At 42.4% G+C, this 14,323-nt stretch overlaps 2 protein-coding genes across 2 annotated transcripts; one reads left to right on the forward strand and one right to left on the reverse strand.

Annotated features, from left to right (window-relative positions):
- The first annotated feature begins 450 nt into the window (after positions 1–450).
- On the forward strand, positions 451–1,706 carry PNRC2 (proline-rich nuclear receptor coactivator 2). The gene is made up of 2 exons (XM_010150649.1): positions 451–626; positions 1,266–1,706. Exon 2 carries the CDS (start codon positions 1,284–1,286, stop codon positions 1,704–1,706), a length of 423 nt encoding a protein of 140 aa, XP_010148951.1. The 5' UTR covers positions 451–626; positions 1,266–1,283.
- Positions 1,707–4,582: 2,876 nt separating this feature from the next.
- Positions 4,583–13,634, reverse strand: SRSF10 (serine/arginine-rich splicing factor 10; the record flags this gene model as incomplete). Its single annotated transcript, XM_010150651.1, has 8 exons — positions 4,583–5,021; positions 8,073–8,174; positions 8,346–8,399; positions 8,695–8,857; positions 10,441–10,544; positions 12,273–12,377; positions 12,466–12,518; positions 13,570–13,634. Coding segments are annotated over 8 exons (665 nt in total), but the record flags the coding sequence as incomplete, so codon positions are not given.
- Positions 13,635–14,323: the final 689 nt, after the last annotated feature.

Below are 14,323 nucleotides of genomic sequence, written 5' to 3' on the forward strand. Positions count from 1 at the left end.
CCTCGTCGGGGGCAGTTTTCAGGGGGGTCTCTTTGTGCTCTGAGCGATGCCCTGACGGCCGGCTCCCCAGGAGTTCATCCCAAAGCATTTTCCATTGTATGTCACCTTTTTTCCCCTTATTAAAAGGGTAAAGTTCTTGCTTACCTATTAAAATGCTGCTTTAGATACAGAGGGAGAGCAGTTCTCTGTGAGATGCCAAGTGTGACGGTGAACTTGAGTAAGATAAACGCTGCCGTGTCAGTTTTTATGGCTTTATATCGTCACCGTTAACAAAAAAGACACAACTGACTTAATGAGCTCTTTGAATTATTTCTAGGTTTTCTTCTTTTTGTTTCGTTTTTGTAGTTGGGTTTTCTTTCAGATTTGAAAGAGAAACAGTTGTTTCCTTAACCCAGTTCAGCCTTCATTCTCATTTACGCAGCGGGACTTCTCTTTTGGAGCTTCCGTGCCGAGAATCCGATGTTGGGCTCGGCTGCCTGGCTGAACACGGCAGATCAGCCCATGAAAAGGCCTGTTCCCAGCCAAAGGAAGGAGTCCAGCGAGAGGCAGCACCTACTCTTTCAGGCTTGGAAGCAAGAAAGGGGGCAAGAATTGGAGGGTGTGGGATCTGAGAAGACGACTGAAAGGTAAGTGGGGGTGGGAGAGGACTGGGATACTGGAGGGGAGTCAGGGGAGTGTGTGATAGTGTCTGGCTGTGGGGAGGTTCAGCTGTAGATGGCTGCTGTCCCTCTGATCTTGGTTTCGGTTCACTTTGGGTTTATCAGAGTAATTCTTGGACTTAGAAAGCCTGGGGAGTGACGTCAGCAGGGCAGACTGTGCCCAGATCGTTAGGTGTAACGAGCTTGGCCTCGGCGTCTTCAGGATTAAACACCAGCGCCTTAGATGTGGCACTGCGTTTTGAGCAACGCGTCGTTCCCATCTTTCCTTTGGCTGAGGAGGAAGGAAGCGGCGTGTCCAGCGGTGGGACTGCCCAGAGGGCCGGTGTCTCGCAGCTAGGCAGGCAAAGCGGGGACTGCTGATGAGGAGATGGGTACGGTTCCCGAAGGGTGGGTTGGCGTGTGACCCGCTGGCGACGTGCGACATATGGTCAGCCAGCAGCAGGTCGGGGGGATCCCGTGCACTGTAATTCAGTTCTCTGGAGGGTGTCGGCAAGTTCCTGGGTATTGCTGCTGTCCAGGAAAGGAGAAAACCCCACTGCTCTCGGTCAGTACCAGTCCTGGCTGGATTGATAGCTGTACTCTGCTGACTTTTCCCCGTTTTTACAGGTGACATTTAAGTTGAAGATGGGCGGTGGAGAAAGATTCAACATTCCGGTTCCCCAGTCTAGAAATACCACCCAGAACCATCAACAACTTAAAACCAGGCAGAAGAGCAAAGACCAGAACGCGCAGATGAAGAGCTGCATGAAGAAGGAGAGGGCGCGCGGAGGCAGCTCGCCCACTGGCGCCTGGCAGGCCATGCAGAAAGGGGGAAAGAGCAACGTCCGCTTCCCCAGCGACCAGAAGTGGAGCCCAGCTCTGTCAAATCGCAGCCTGTTCTTCGCCCCGCAGAGCGCTCAGAACTATGCTGGAGCAAAATTCAGCGAGCCGCCCTCACCCAGTGTTCTTCCTAAGCCACCAAGCCACTGGGTACCTGTGTCTTTTCAACCTTCTGATAAAGAAATGATGGCGTTTCAGCTTAAAACGTTACTTAAAGTCCAGGCTTGAGGTGTAACTTTTATATTTCTTAGTTATTTAAATTTACAGGGTTTCGAAGCAGAGAATTGTTATTCCCGACTCCAGGTGCACAGAACTAGATGTTCTTGCTGCACATAGTCGCTGGGAAGAGAAGGGGGCGGAAGTTGACATTCCCCTAACATTTTACCTCAAAAGTGTGTGCTGTGTTCACTGTGAAATAGGTATTTTCTCCATAATCAACCTAATCAACCCCTGAACGGTCGCCATTTACAGTTATTTATTGTGAGAGTAAATGGGACTGTGGAATTGTGACTCTGCGGTGTTAGAACACCAGCCTCTGAGTGCAGCATCAGCTGGGAAGAAAAGGCACTGAAAGCTGCAGTCAGGTCCCTGCTGCTCTGCAGACCTGTTCAAGCTTTGCTAGCCAGACGCGACCGGCGCGGAGCGGAGGTGCCAAGCAGCCAGCAGCCCAGGCACTGGCCACAGCAGGCCGTAGCTGTGAGCTTAGTTTGCCCCTGGACTGGCAGGCGAATGTTCCAGGCCTGGGGCTGAAACCGAGACATGGGATGGGCTTGGTGCGTGGTCTCGGCCCGTCAGGCCGTGCCAGCTGCCGGCACTGCCCCACCAGACAGCTGCCAAACGCCTCAACCCTTGGCGTCCCACCGCACTGAGTTCCACACTCCACGCTCGGATCGGCTTTTAATGATGCCGGGGGTGTAGCTCCTTGGGCTGGCCTGGAGCTGGTTACCCTGCAGCAGCCCAGCCACAGTCACTTGTGATGGGCGTTAGCGCAGTCGGAGGGAGGACAGAGCCATGTAAATAAGTGTAATCTGTAGCATATGTAAATTGATGCTGGGCTTTCCTGCACAGAAATATTTTTAGTACAAAACTGCTGAATGTAAGTGGACCATGTTGAGTACATGGCCTGATGTAAAAAAAAAAAAAAAAAAGATATTTTGTTAAAAAAAAAAAAAATTTGTGGCTGTGCCCTTGCACTTAACAGTGAATATGCACATTTTACTTAGTCATGAGCTCATTTTTGAAGTAAAATCAGTGCAAAAGAGGCTTATTTAGATTTTTTTTAAAGAAAATAAATTAAAAATAATAACAAAAAAAAAAGGCTGTTAAAGTTGAAGATGCTCGTGTTCTGGATGACGTGATGAAGAACAGGAGGGTGTTCAGAACCCACTCCGGTGTTTCACAGGGAGTGTGAATGGCCGACGGAAGCACCGTTTTTCTGTTTCTAAGATGCATCTTTGTCCCGTATCTACTGGAAATGCAACTTCAGAATGGGGCAGGGCCGTTGCCAGCCTGTGGCAAGCAGCTGACCTCGGTAACTGCACCCAGGGTTGTCTCAAAATTGGGATTGCTGACAAAGGGCTTTCATTCTGGGGAGCAGCGGGTTGTGAAACATTGGAATGTCTTTTTGTACCAAAACGCTGTGGCAGCTGGATGAATGTTTACAAATTTATTGTTCCAAATAAGATGGAATTGGCAGACTTGAAAATGGCATCGCTGGGACCTGGACAGGCACCAGCGAATGAGCCGTATCCCAGTCACAATTGTGTTCACTTCAAATTGTCAGTCGCTGGTGGCGTGTGTACGAATTGGGAACAACAAAACTTAAATAAACTCTTCACCCCCTAAGAACCTCTCTGTATTTTATGATGGTAAATGGGAAAGTGGGATGACAGCAGCCCAGGGGGGTCTGCAAAGCTCTGATGCGTCACATCCGTGGAGTAAATGCCCCCTTTCGTATCCCTAACTGGCACCCAACTCCCCCATTACCTTTCTCTGGTAAGACCTGGCAGCCTGAGAAGCCCAGGCCTGTGCTCTGAGTGTCAGAGCAAGCCGGGAATCCCTTAACAAGGGAGGTTTCTGGAACCACAGCCCTTGCCTGCTGAGCACGACCGTGAACACTAACTACTCACAATCCCAACCCAAAGCTGCTGAGGGGCCGCCGGGAAACCCAGAGAGCTTGTCCCCGCTCAAGCTGAGCCGGTACCGCTGTGATGGCTGGAGCGGCCTGCGACCCCCCAGCACGGGCTCCGGGCAGAGCCCGGGGGGATCCTCTCCAACAGGCTACATGAATCAAGTCAGAAGGTGCTCTCAAGTTATAGTCAAAACTTGTACATTTTATTCCCAAGTCACAGGGTTATTTGCACAGATGGAACACAAAACTCAAGAAGAAAGGATGTGTATGAATAAAACATCAGCATCTTTTGATCAAACACGCTACAGGGTACACAGTCTTCCCTTCCTAGAATAGTCTCATTGGTAAGAGCATCTTTAGACAAATAGCAATGGACTACAGACTTTTTAAGCAAGTTACAAGATAAATGGAGAAAACCAGCAATTATCAATGGGTGATTATGTCCTAAAAATGTGTAAATTTATCCCCGTGTACTTTAAAATGTTGATCTGCATCATCCCTGCCAAAGACTGCGTAGCAGTGCTGCAGCGTGGATCAATCCAATTGCCCTCCTCTGGCACAAGCGGTTAGCCCGGGCTGAGCAGCACGGAAGAGAAAACAAGCTCTTCCAAGGAGAGAGCTCAAAGCAACATCGAAACTGAGAATTCCCACTTTGAATAAAGCCATTATACTGTACATTTAAACATCTTTAAAAGACATAGAAAGGATAACATCGAGCTTTCCCAGACCAGTCTAGCACAGTCCCTAATTTAAACACCCAGCTACTTGACCACTAAGATTTTTAATTATCAGTTGGGTGCACGGACTTGAGGTGAAAAAGAAGTTCCAATAGAGCCTTCTATTCCTGCGGAGAGCAAAAAGCCACTGCAGATACTTTGGGAGCACAGCCAGTACTTTCAGCAGAGGTTTGTTTTTGTTTGTTTTTTTTTTTTACATACTACTTCAATTCTACAAATTTTGCAGGAATGACAAAATCTACTTTACCACAGAAAAAAACCCATGATTCCCACCGTTCTTGAGACTCCAAAAGAAAGATGCCTACACACGATCTTTTGTAGCCTGCGTATGTTCTTGCATTCCAGCTGTGCATAACCTGCAGGTAGCTTGCACGAGACAGGCTACTGGGTTTCTTAGAGCAGGACCGGGACGCCTGCATCAAGGAAGGGAGATGTTATCTAGGTGGGCTGTGGCTTGACTTGCATGAATGCGGAAACATTCCCTGCCCTTTTGGCCACATCCTGCTAACTCGTCCCCAACTGAAAGGCCCACAGAACAGCTTCTTCACAATTTTTCCATGGGAGCAAGAACTAGGACAACATCTTTATTCATGCACTCTTGAAACATCGTGGGTTTGTGTTCGGCTTTTCTGGCTTGTTCATATACACAAGTCAAGTCAAAGTTTAGTCCTACCTCTGGGAGAGAAAGAAAGAACCATCAGAACTGTCAGATACTGCATTATACTTGCAATGAACTGGATTTTCAAAACAATTTAAACTGTGCTACACATCAATGTCGAGGCACACAACATAAGGACATGCTGACAAAACAGTTACGGTACAGTTACGGTTACTCTGCAGCCCCAGATTCCAACCTCAGCCTGTGCACAAAGCCGTTCTCGTCCCGCCTCCCCACCCATCCAGCCGCCGCCTGGCGGGACTAAGGCGAAGATGGGTTCCAGCCATCCCTCGCAGGCTGCTGACCAAAACACAACCACGCTCCCCACGCACAGTCAGGTGCAACACTTCTACGTAGGATTTTAGTCTGCAAGACCCTATTAATTTAAGAAAACTGAGCAGGGTGGGATTTTCTGCTGTTACGAGCCATTTTTATGGACAGCTCAACGTCCAGAGCCGAAGAGCCGGGCTACCAAAGCAGGTAAGTGCTTTTCAGAGTTGTTCAGTGGCATAAGAAGAACCAGTAGTAAAGACCACAAGTGCCAGGAGGCAGCTCACGTTTTTAACAGCAGCAGCCAAGTTCTACCACCTCCTGCAGAACCGCTGCTGGCGCCACTGCTGATGTGGCAAATACAAAGCGCTAAGGTGAATCTTCAGCTGTTGATATTTAGTAGTTCAGAACCTGGCTAGTACCTTCTGAACTCTAACCATCGGGAAGTCAATACAGCAATAATGAAAGTTAATGGAAAAGAAATGTCAACATATTCGACTAAACATAGGCTTATAATTCTTGTTTTGCCTCGTACCCCTTTAAGAATGTGAAACGATACTTATTCAGGCGTTAAATGATAAATTCCTGACCCTACTGAAATACCATAGTAAGGATTTTACTCCCTAAGGGATGCATAGCGCTAATCCTAACCATGCTCTGGAGTCAAATTCTAAAGCTACAATAATTCCAGTGGATCAGTATTTCCTTCATTTTTTTATTACAGCATGTTTGCTAAATTTACAGCAAGCAGAAAATAAGCTGGGTCTTTAGTTATTTTGATCAAAACATTGATGTTTTAAAGGTAGTACACAATATTTGTTAAAAAGAACATAGAAAAATACCTTTTTAGAAGCCTCTATAAGAAAGGAAATACAAAGTTTAAACCCACAACTTTCCTCTGCTAGAGCTGCACACTACTGCTACAGATTTAAATAGACTTTTTGCTGTTTTTAAACTATACATCCAGGAAAGGCTACAAAATTAAAGGAACGTGCATATAAATGATTGCATAGCAGAACATGAACATTAACTGCAAACAGTAAAGAAAAAGTTAGAAATACTATCAAATGTACAACGATTCTAGAATCAACCCCCTAAAGCACGTTCCACTGCCAAGATTTAATAAAAGCCATCTGCATTTCTTCAAAGGCCCTGCTGGAAACACTAAACCCCAAACATTTCTCTAAAAAGGAACTTCTTGAAATCAATGCCTTCAGATGCTACTACATAAGACGGCAAAGAACACCAGGTGTTTGATGCTGGCTTTTGAAGATAAAGAGAAAAAAACAATGCCAAAAGCCATTTTCATAACAAAGTATCTCGCCTTCTAGAGAAATACTGGTAAGATTACACACTGGGTTTGTTATTTTTCACATTCAATTTACTAAATATACTGCATTAGTGATAAACTAAATAGCTAGAGATGCAGCTCTTGTTCATATCCAACTTCAAACGTTTGTTCTTAAGTAAAATGAAATCTTTTAACCAAACCACTATCCTTTTAGAGGAAGAAGTGATTTCAGACTTGCCTGCCCAAATACTTTTTGATGTGTAAAAGCAAGCCTTTGTTACTCAAGAAGAGAGATGGCTACAGGTTTATACCTAGGAATACACCAACTAACCACAGGAGTCATTGGCATAAAAGTTTAGTTCTTATATACTGTACACACACAACTCGAAACAATCTACTGGTATCTAACAGCAGGAAAACTAAGCAATTTTATGGTTAACTGCTCACTAAAATTTAGAATAGATACAAAACTGCGTAAAATGTACACACAACCTAGTATTTAGTTGCTCTGCTGTTTGCTGAAATCTGAATTCAGTTTTCCATTTCAAGGTGGGTTTTTTTCCCCCCCTCACACATTTCGTACTAGCAGCCAGGTCAAAAGCAGTGAAGCCTCTATCCTGACAAGTCGCGACACTGCGCGGTCTCTGAAAGACCTTCCAAGCCCAACTCACTCCCCACGTACATGCAGTGTTAGTACCATCTCAGGATGGCAGGGGTGAGGAGAAATCTCAAGAACATCTCTCCACAGAGCTCCACTGACCAGCCCACTGGTGGCAGCGGGCATGGAGGACACAGAAGCCTGCCCTGACCAAGGGAAACACAAAATTGCCAGTCTGCATTTCACAGCAGTCAGTGCTTGCTGTCACAGCTGTCCAGTTTGCTGTTTTATCACAACGCTTAGCATTAGAGAACGAGTTAAACAGCTGGTTTAACTGTTCGGCACAAACCGGTACCAATTTCTCAGTGGGTATGACATTTTTAACAGGACAATGTTGCAAGTTACGATCAATCAAGTCATCACCAATATCTAACCATTAAAAATGCAGATCTTTACAAAAATATACATAGAGACACCACAACCAAATCAGTAGCTGCCCATGACATTTAACCAAGTGGACATTATCTCTCTCTCTCTCTCGCTCTCTCTCAGTGGCTTCTCAACACTGTTTTAATTTGAACCAGTCGGCTACAGGGAAAACTGACAAAGAAAAGTTTTTTAGCACTGTTGCAACATCATATTCCTGATAATTTAAGTAAACTGAACTGTGTGTAAATGAATCTTACATGCCTAAAAACAACATGGATACGCTGTTAGTGGCCACTGGACTTGGGACTAGTCCATGACCGTGATCTGGATTTTGACCTAGATCTAGAATGTGATCTTGACTGTGATTTGGATCTAGCTGGTTCTTTTTTTCTCGACTCCTTCTCATATCTTGAGCTGGACTTATAGTGTGTTTTAGAATCTGTTTTAGAGGTGCCTCTAGATTTGGTGTGAGATGCAGACCTAGACCGTGATTTAGCCTTCATTTCTTTCTTGGGCTGTGACTTGGATCGTGATCTTGAATTGGACTTAGATCTTGAAAAAGATCGATTGCGGTGTTTGAACCTAGCAGAATAAAGGGGAGAGAGGAGATTTGAATGTAAAAACACTATTCTTAGACATCTAGTACATTAAAAATTGTTTACCATTTTTTGCAGGAGAAACTTTTTTAAAACCTACAGTTAAAGGAACACAGTCATCTAGGTTTCAATTTAAAGGGTGTAAAAAGTATTTTACCTATCATTGTCCGAATGGCTTCTGCTACGACGAGGTCTTCCAGTAGGTCTACTGCTAAAAAGGTACATCAGAAAAAGTAAACAGTGACAGATACCTACGTATGCGCAGAAATGCTTAACAAATCATTTTTCAAGCCGTGCATGTGCCTTTAGTTAATTTTTCAATGAAGCACAGAATCATTTAGTTCAATATTTCTGATTTGGTGTAGCATGCAAGATACTTAACCCCCACAAATAATTACAAAGTGAGGCTAGAAAAAGATTATTCAAAATTTTAACAAACAGTCAGTGTGGGGTTTCTCCTCCAACAGACTGCTGTGCAGTTGAAGCCAAACACACACTACACTTACTTTCTGGGACTATATGATCTTCTATAGCTGTAATCAAAAGAACGACTTCTAGACCGTCGCCTTTCGTAACTCCGACTTCTAGATCGCCTATATCTGTCATAGTCATCGTAACGAGAAGAACTGTATAGGTTTCTCCCTTCCTTGGCTTTCATTTGATTTGGTGCTGTAAAAAACAAAATATTTAACATTTTAAGTTAAAAAAGGATACCCTACTTTCCCTTCAGTGACACTACTAATCCATACCTTTCGTATTTAGCAGAAAGACTAATTCACTATTCTCGCAGGCGTGTTTATGGAAAGGACAGATGAGAGGGTGCTGTATGCCATTAGCTTTTGGCTGCTTTAGCAACTGGACAAAAATCAGTGCAGCCTGGTGGGCATTAGAAATCCAGGGAAAAATTCCTCTTAAACAAAACAGTAAGAGAGGACTAAGGCGATTTCAGGCCACCTGTAAACTGGTACAACAGGCCAAACCCATGACCAAAACATTCTAATGTTCCTGAATTCACCCAAAAAGTGAAAGCTAACAGGGAATTAAACATCCATTCTCTTGACTACACAGCACCACACATTACACCCAATCCACAGCCTCCTTTAATAACTGAAAGACAGATTATGCAGAAGCAGCAGTGGATGCCACACAAAGGAGTTCCATTCTTAAAGTACCCCCCACCAGTAACGATGCACATTCACGCTGCAGCTTAATCATTAAAATAATTAAGAATGAACTTGTTAGTCTCCTGTTGTATTTTCCCTAAGCAGTACAACTATCTTTCTGTTGTATTAAATCCCAATCTCGTTCAGACCCCGAATCTATGCTCAAAGTATTTTAAACACATGCAGTAATGAACACTGTCTGTTCTAAAGGGCCACAGTTTATGTTTTAAGTGCTGCTGTTCACAACACTTAAGGTAGAATCAGTTAATTTTTCTTCAGAAACTGAAAGAAATTCCAGTGTTTATAAACAGGACAGAAGCTTGTCCTGCAGAGCATGTAGTTTCCATTGGTTTCAATAAAAGTTTAATGTGTGCATTTGAGGGAAATCTGGACAGTTTGGCTGCTTCTTTGATAGCTTTAACTGAAAGATCTTTTAAGGTGCTTTTACTCCTAAGCTGCACTGAGTATCATGGTCCTGTTTCAGATCAACAAGTATGTGTTATGTTTACCAACAGCATGCTTTATTTAATATCATCTATCTATTAATAATATGTATACGAGTAACAGTTGGAAAAGATGTTGTTCTCTTTACAATTATCTGTTCAGAAAAGATGACTTCTGTTCCAAGCTGAACTGAGATACACCAAAATTGACTTTTATCTTGAAGCCAAATGAAAATGAAGACATTACCTCAATCCTGGAAATAAGGCTGTACTGGGAAATGTCAACACAGAATCACTAACACGCTTCAATGCAACATAAACATCGCAATAAGTTAAAACAGGGCTACTCATTTTGACAGCAAGAATTTTCAACAGTGGGTTTCAGCAAAGAAAGCTTGTAGAGCTGCAGTGAAAGCTCTTAAGAATTCTCAGCTAGCAGCAAGAATCAGACTGTGGTGACTGCTATACTTAGTTATTTGGTTTAAATTGAGTCATAATAGTTACAGGATAAGAAGCAAAACATCCACATACTATTTATGTACAAGTACGAACATATCACAAAAATTGGTAAAGCACCTACTGTTGCCTGGCGCGGAATGTTACGGCTAAAATCACATTTGGAATGAAATACACACAAGATACTTACTCTTACGATCCCCCTGTGCAAACTGGATTTCTATTTGCCGACCACAAATCCACTTTCTATCCAAATTATGGAGAGCATCTTCTGCATCACGGACATCTTCAAATGTGGTGAGTGTTAAGGTACTTGGGAATTTGAACAGTTTACACATTGGGTATTTTAAATAAGAAAAAAAAAGGAAGTTATTTTCTAATTGTAGTTTTGATTTGGATTTTTTTTTTGTAATGCTACAGTACACACTACTAATTTTTTAATTAACCACCAGCTATCTGAGAACTAGAATAAAATTAAAATCTGATAATATGACCATGAACTTATCCATCAGCAAGCAGTTGCTATACAATACTAACTTTTTCTTCTCCCACTTGTACTTATGCAAGGAAAAAAACCCAAAGTAGTATCCTTTTCAAAATACATATGTTAATGGTCATTCAGTTCTCTCCACTACACTGACTTCACTAAAATTAAACCCTAGTTCTTAAATTATGTTAGGCACACCAGCAGTAAAAATTAACCTGTGTCTATTAATTTTAGAATTGGGATAAAGCTTTTCTTTTTTCCCCCAACTGATTTTAAGTTTAGCTTATGTAATGCCATGGACATGTAGACAGACCTTCAGCAGTCTGAGATAAAAGCATGCCCCAAAACCCCTACACTGACAGTCAGGTCAGATGTTCAGAAACAGACATTACTAATTCTGATCAGCAAGACTGACCACTAATGTAGTTCACACACCTTCTTCTAGCTAGGTGACCTGAAGGAATGAACTGCCTTTCTCCTGTGGCAACTCAGGTCATCAGCAGCATCATTTATGCAGAAACTAAACTATTGTCCTATAGGTATGTATCTTGAAAAACCAGGAACTAATTCACTTTCATTCAAGACCACAGTTACAATAGCACTCACAAGAGAAATATTACAGGTTTTGTCAATGGACTAAACCAGAATCATTCATCAAATTACTGCTTACATGACAAACAGAAGAAAAACTGTTATTCTGTAGGATACATCAGGTATGACTCCTTTAATCTTGGCCACCATTCAACTTCATCTTGACCTTTAACTCTTTAAGTGCTTGTCAGAAGGACTTGTCATGAGATGCTTGGCCAAAAATGACAGATGGCTTTATCTTTTACTTTGAAAAACAACCTTTTCCCCCTTTTGTGGATAAAGCGAAGCTTTGTCTCCCATTATGGCTTGTCCTTCTTCCAGCTTTTCTTTATCTTTTCTTTTCCCAAACTCTCCCTTCTCTTCAAGCCTGATCCTTAAGAGGTCTTTGGCTTGTCTACTTGCCTTAATTGTTGAACTCTACTCTAAAGGTTCTTTCATGCTTTCTCTTTGGGGTCGCCATTACTGTACAGCTTTACATTCTGAGGCAACAACAGAGGACAGTAAATTAGGGGACAGTATTAAAGAAAGAAGTTCACCTCATTTTTTTATACAATCTGATTTTGATCAAGTGATTCCAGTTTCCATTTTATAATTAACAATGAATACCAGCCACAGTTTGCTAAGCACAAGATTACTTACATACCACTGATAATAATAATGTGCTAGACAACTTTGTGTCAGTGACAAATTTTCATTTAAATCATATAGTATTAATTCCAGTGACACAGCAAGCTTTTATATTACTGGACTTAAGTTTTGCAAAAAGGCAAAGAACAATTGAGAGAAGTTAATTTTCAAAAATAATGAAACACCACAATGTAAGACACTTATTAGATACAACACAAAAGTAAACTGCTTTTTCATTTAGATGTGTTACCTCTTACACAAACTTGAATTTCAAACTTCAACACCCCTCACTAATCAGCCATCTGAAGAAAGGATATTGAACATAAGCAAATCCTCTGGGACGACGAGTGTAGAAGTCAAGTGGAACGTATACATCAACTATAGGCCCATAACGACCAAATTCACGGCGCAAGTCTTCAGACCTAGAATATCACAAATATATGGGGTTTTTTCCCACTATTTAAGGTGTTTCAGAACATTCATCAATTAAAAAAAAAATTTGAAACCTACAATCCATATGACCACCGCTCTTTCTGGAAGCGGTTGGTAGAGGATGCATATAGCTTTGGAAAAAAGGGTGTTTGAGCAGTTCATTAAGCAACACACTAGGCTTTCCTGAAACACTCTAGACTCAAAATGCCTAAGATACAGCCAGGCATTTTGAAACCAGCGTTCAGCATAACTCCATAGCAAAGGGTAAACTGAGAAGTGACACATATTAGTCGACTCAATGCAGAATGCACTAGCAGAGGTGGGCAGAAAGTGAAAAGAAGGATCCCAGAGTTACTGTTATTGAAGTACCTCACCTAACTCCTGATGTTTGCATGTTGCAAAAGCATTGTCAACTGAGACATCCAAATAAGCAGTATGAGAATAAGCCAGTCACACAAATTCATTTCCATAGAATAATCGATACTTACAACCACATCAAATAGAACAGAACTTGAGCAAGCAACCATTCCCTTAGGATAGCTTTTTCATAGAGGTGGCTTTAAGAGACCTTAGCACTCCACTGTTGAACAGAACCGTTAACTATACTTGGAACAACTACTGCCTCAGAGAGGTTTTTCTTAACCACATCAGCTTCTCTACATGTATTTTTGTGTCACTTGGAGACAATAACCAGTATGAGGAATGACATATCATCATATTTATGTGGTATGTCAAAGTTACTACTATTCATTTTCTCATTGGTTGGGAAAGAATCGGCAGTATGTATTAGTCAATGATGGCAGAAGGCAACTGCAACAACCAACATCGAGATCTCACAATGAAACCATCCTTGAAAAGAATGTACCAGCTAATCGCAAGCTTATGGTGAAAGCTTCAATAGGACCCACATTATTTAAAAAAAACCCTGGAAATAACAGATTTCCCAGACCTTACAGTAAAATAAAGTACCAGAAAAAAGAAAATTAACTTAAAAAAAAATGCTATTTACACTTTTGACCACAATAAAGTTCCCAATTCATTCCATCGAGCTGAGCGAATTTAGTGTAAGCTGACCAGGCACCAAGTCTGAAAACTCACGCTTGCATTTTACACAACTAGACCTTCCAAGGACTTCCATAAAAATTCTACCATAATTAACAACACAAAAATGCTCTCACTTACGCATTCTATAATAATACGCTCCATAAACGTTTTGCAGTTGATAAACATATAAGGGACACAATGAACTGCAAAACAGTAACGGAGAAATCTAGTTTACTAGGAATACCCAAGCAATAAGTAAGAACCTCTGCAATATACACTTTTTAACTATTTCAATTCGCTATGAAAAGTTATTTCACTAAGGTGCTGCACATATTTAGTCCTTAAGGAGTTTTGCTACAATAAAATTACCACGGAGAAAAAGCACTGTTTCCTCCCCCCTACTCTGCAGTGTCTTATAAGAACACGGTAGATAACAATTAATGTAATAACATTCCACCCGAAGTGGCAGCAATTACCATCCTAACGGAACCAACTGCGCCAAGAACCTCGGGGACACCCACAGCAAACGCGCCGTTTCCTCCTTTCTAGCAACAATCGCTGTGTTTCAAAAAGAGCACGCAAAGCTCCAGCGGCTGCGGAGGATTGCCAAGGGGCACGGGCAAATCCAGCCTTCATCTCCCGGGAGACAAACTCAAACTCGGGTACGAGTTTCACTTTCTTCCGGCCCAGCTTTGTTCTGTCTGGATGTTGTTTTGAAACCGATCCTCGTGGAGAGGAGGGCATAGAGCAGCATCGTGAGAAAAGAGAAGAAAATGGAGAAGGGCGCGGAAGGTAAGGCAGGGAGAAAGGTAAAGCAGAAGAAGGGAGCAGGCCGCCTCTCCTCCTCCTCTTCCCTCGCTGCGGGAGAGCCCCCGCGCCCCCCCGGCTGCAG

Source organism: Eurypyga helias, unplaced genomic scaffold (assembly GCF_000690775.1).
Source record: "Eurypyga helias isolate BGI_N326 unplaced genomic scaffold, ASM69077v1 scaffold23354, whole genome shotgun sequence".
NCBI classification, from domain to species: domain Eukaryota; kingdom Metazoa; phylum Chordata; class Aves; order Eurypygiformes; family Eurypygidae; genus Eurypyga; species Eurypyga helias.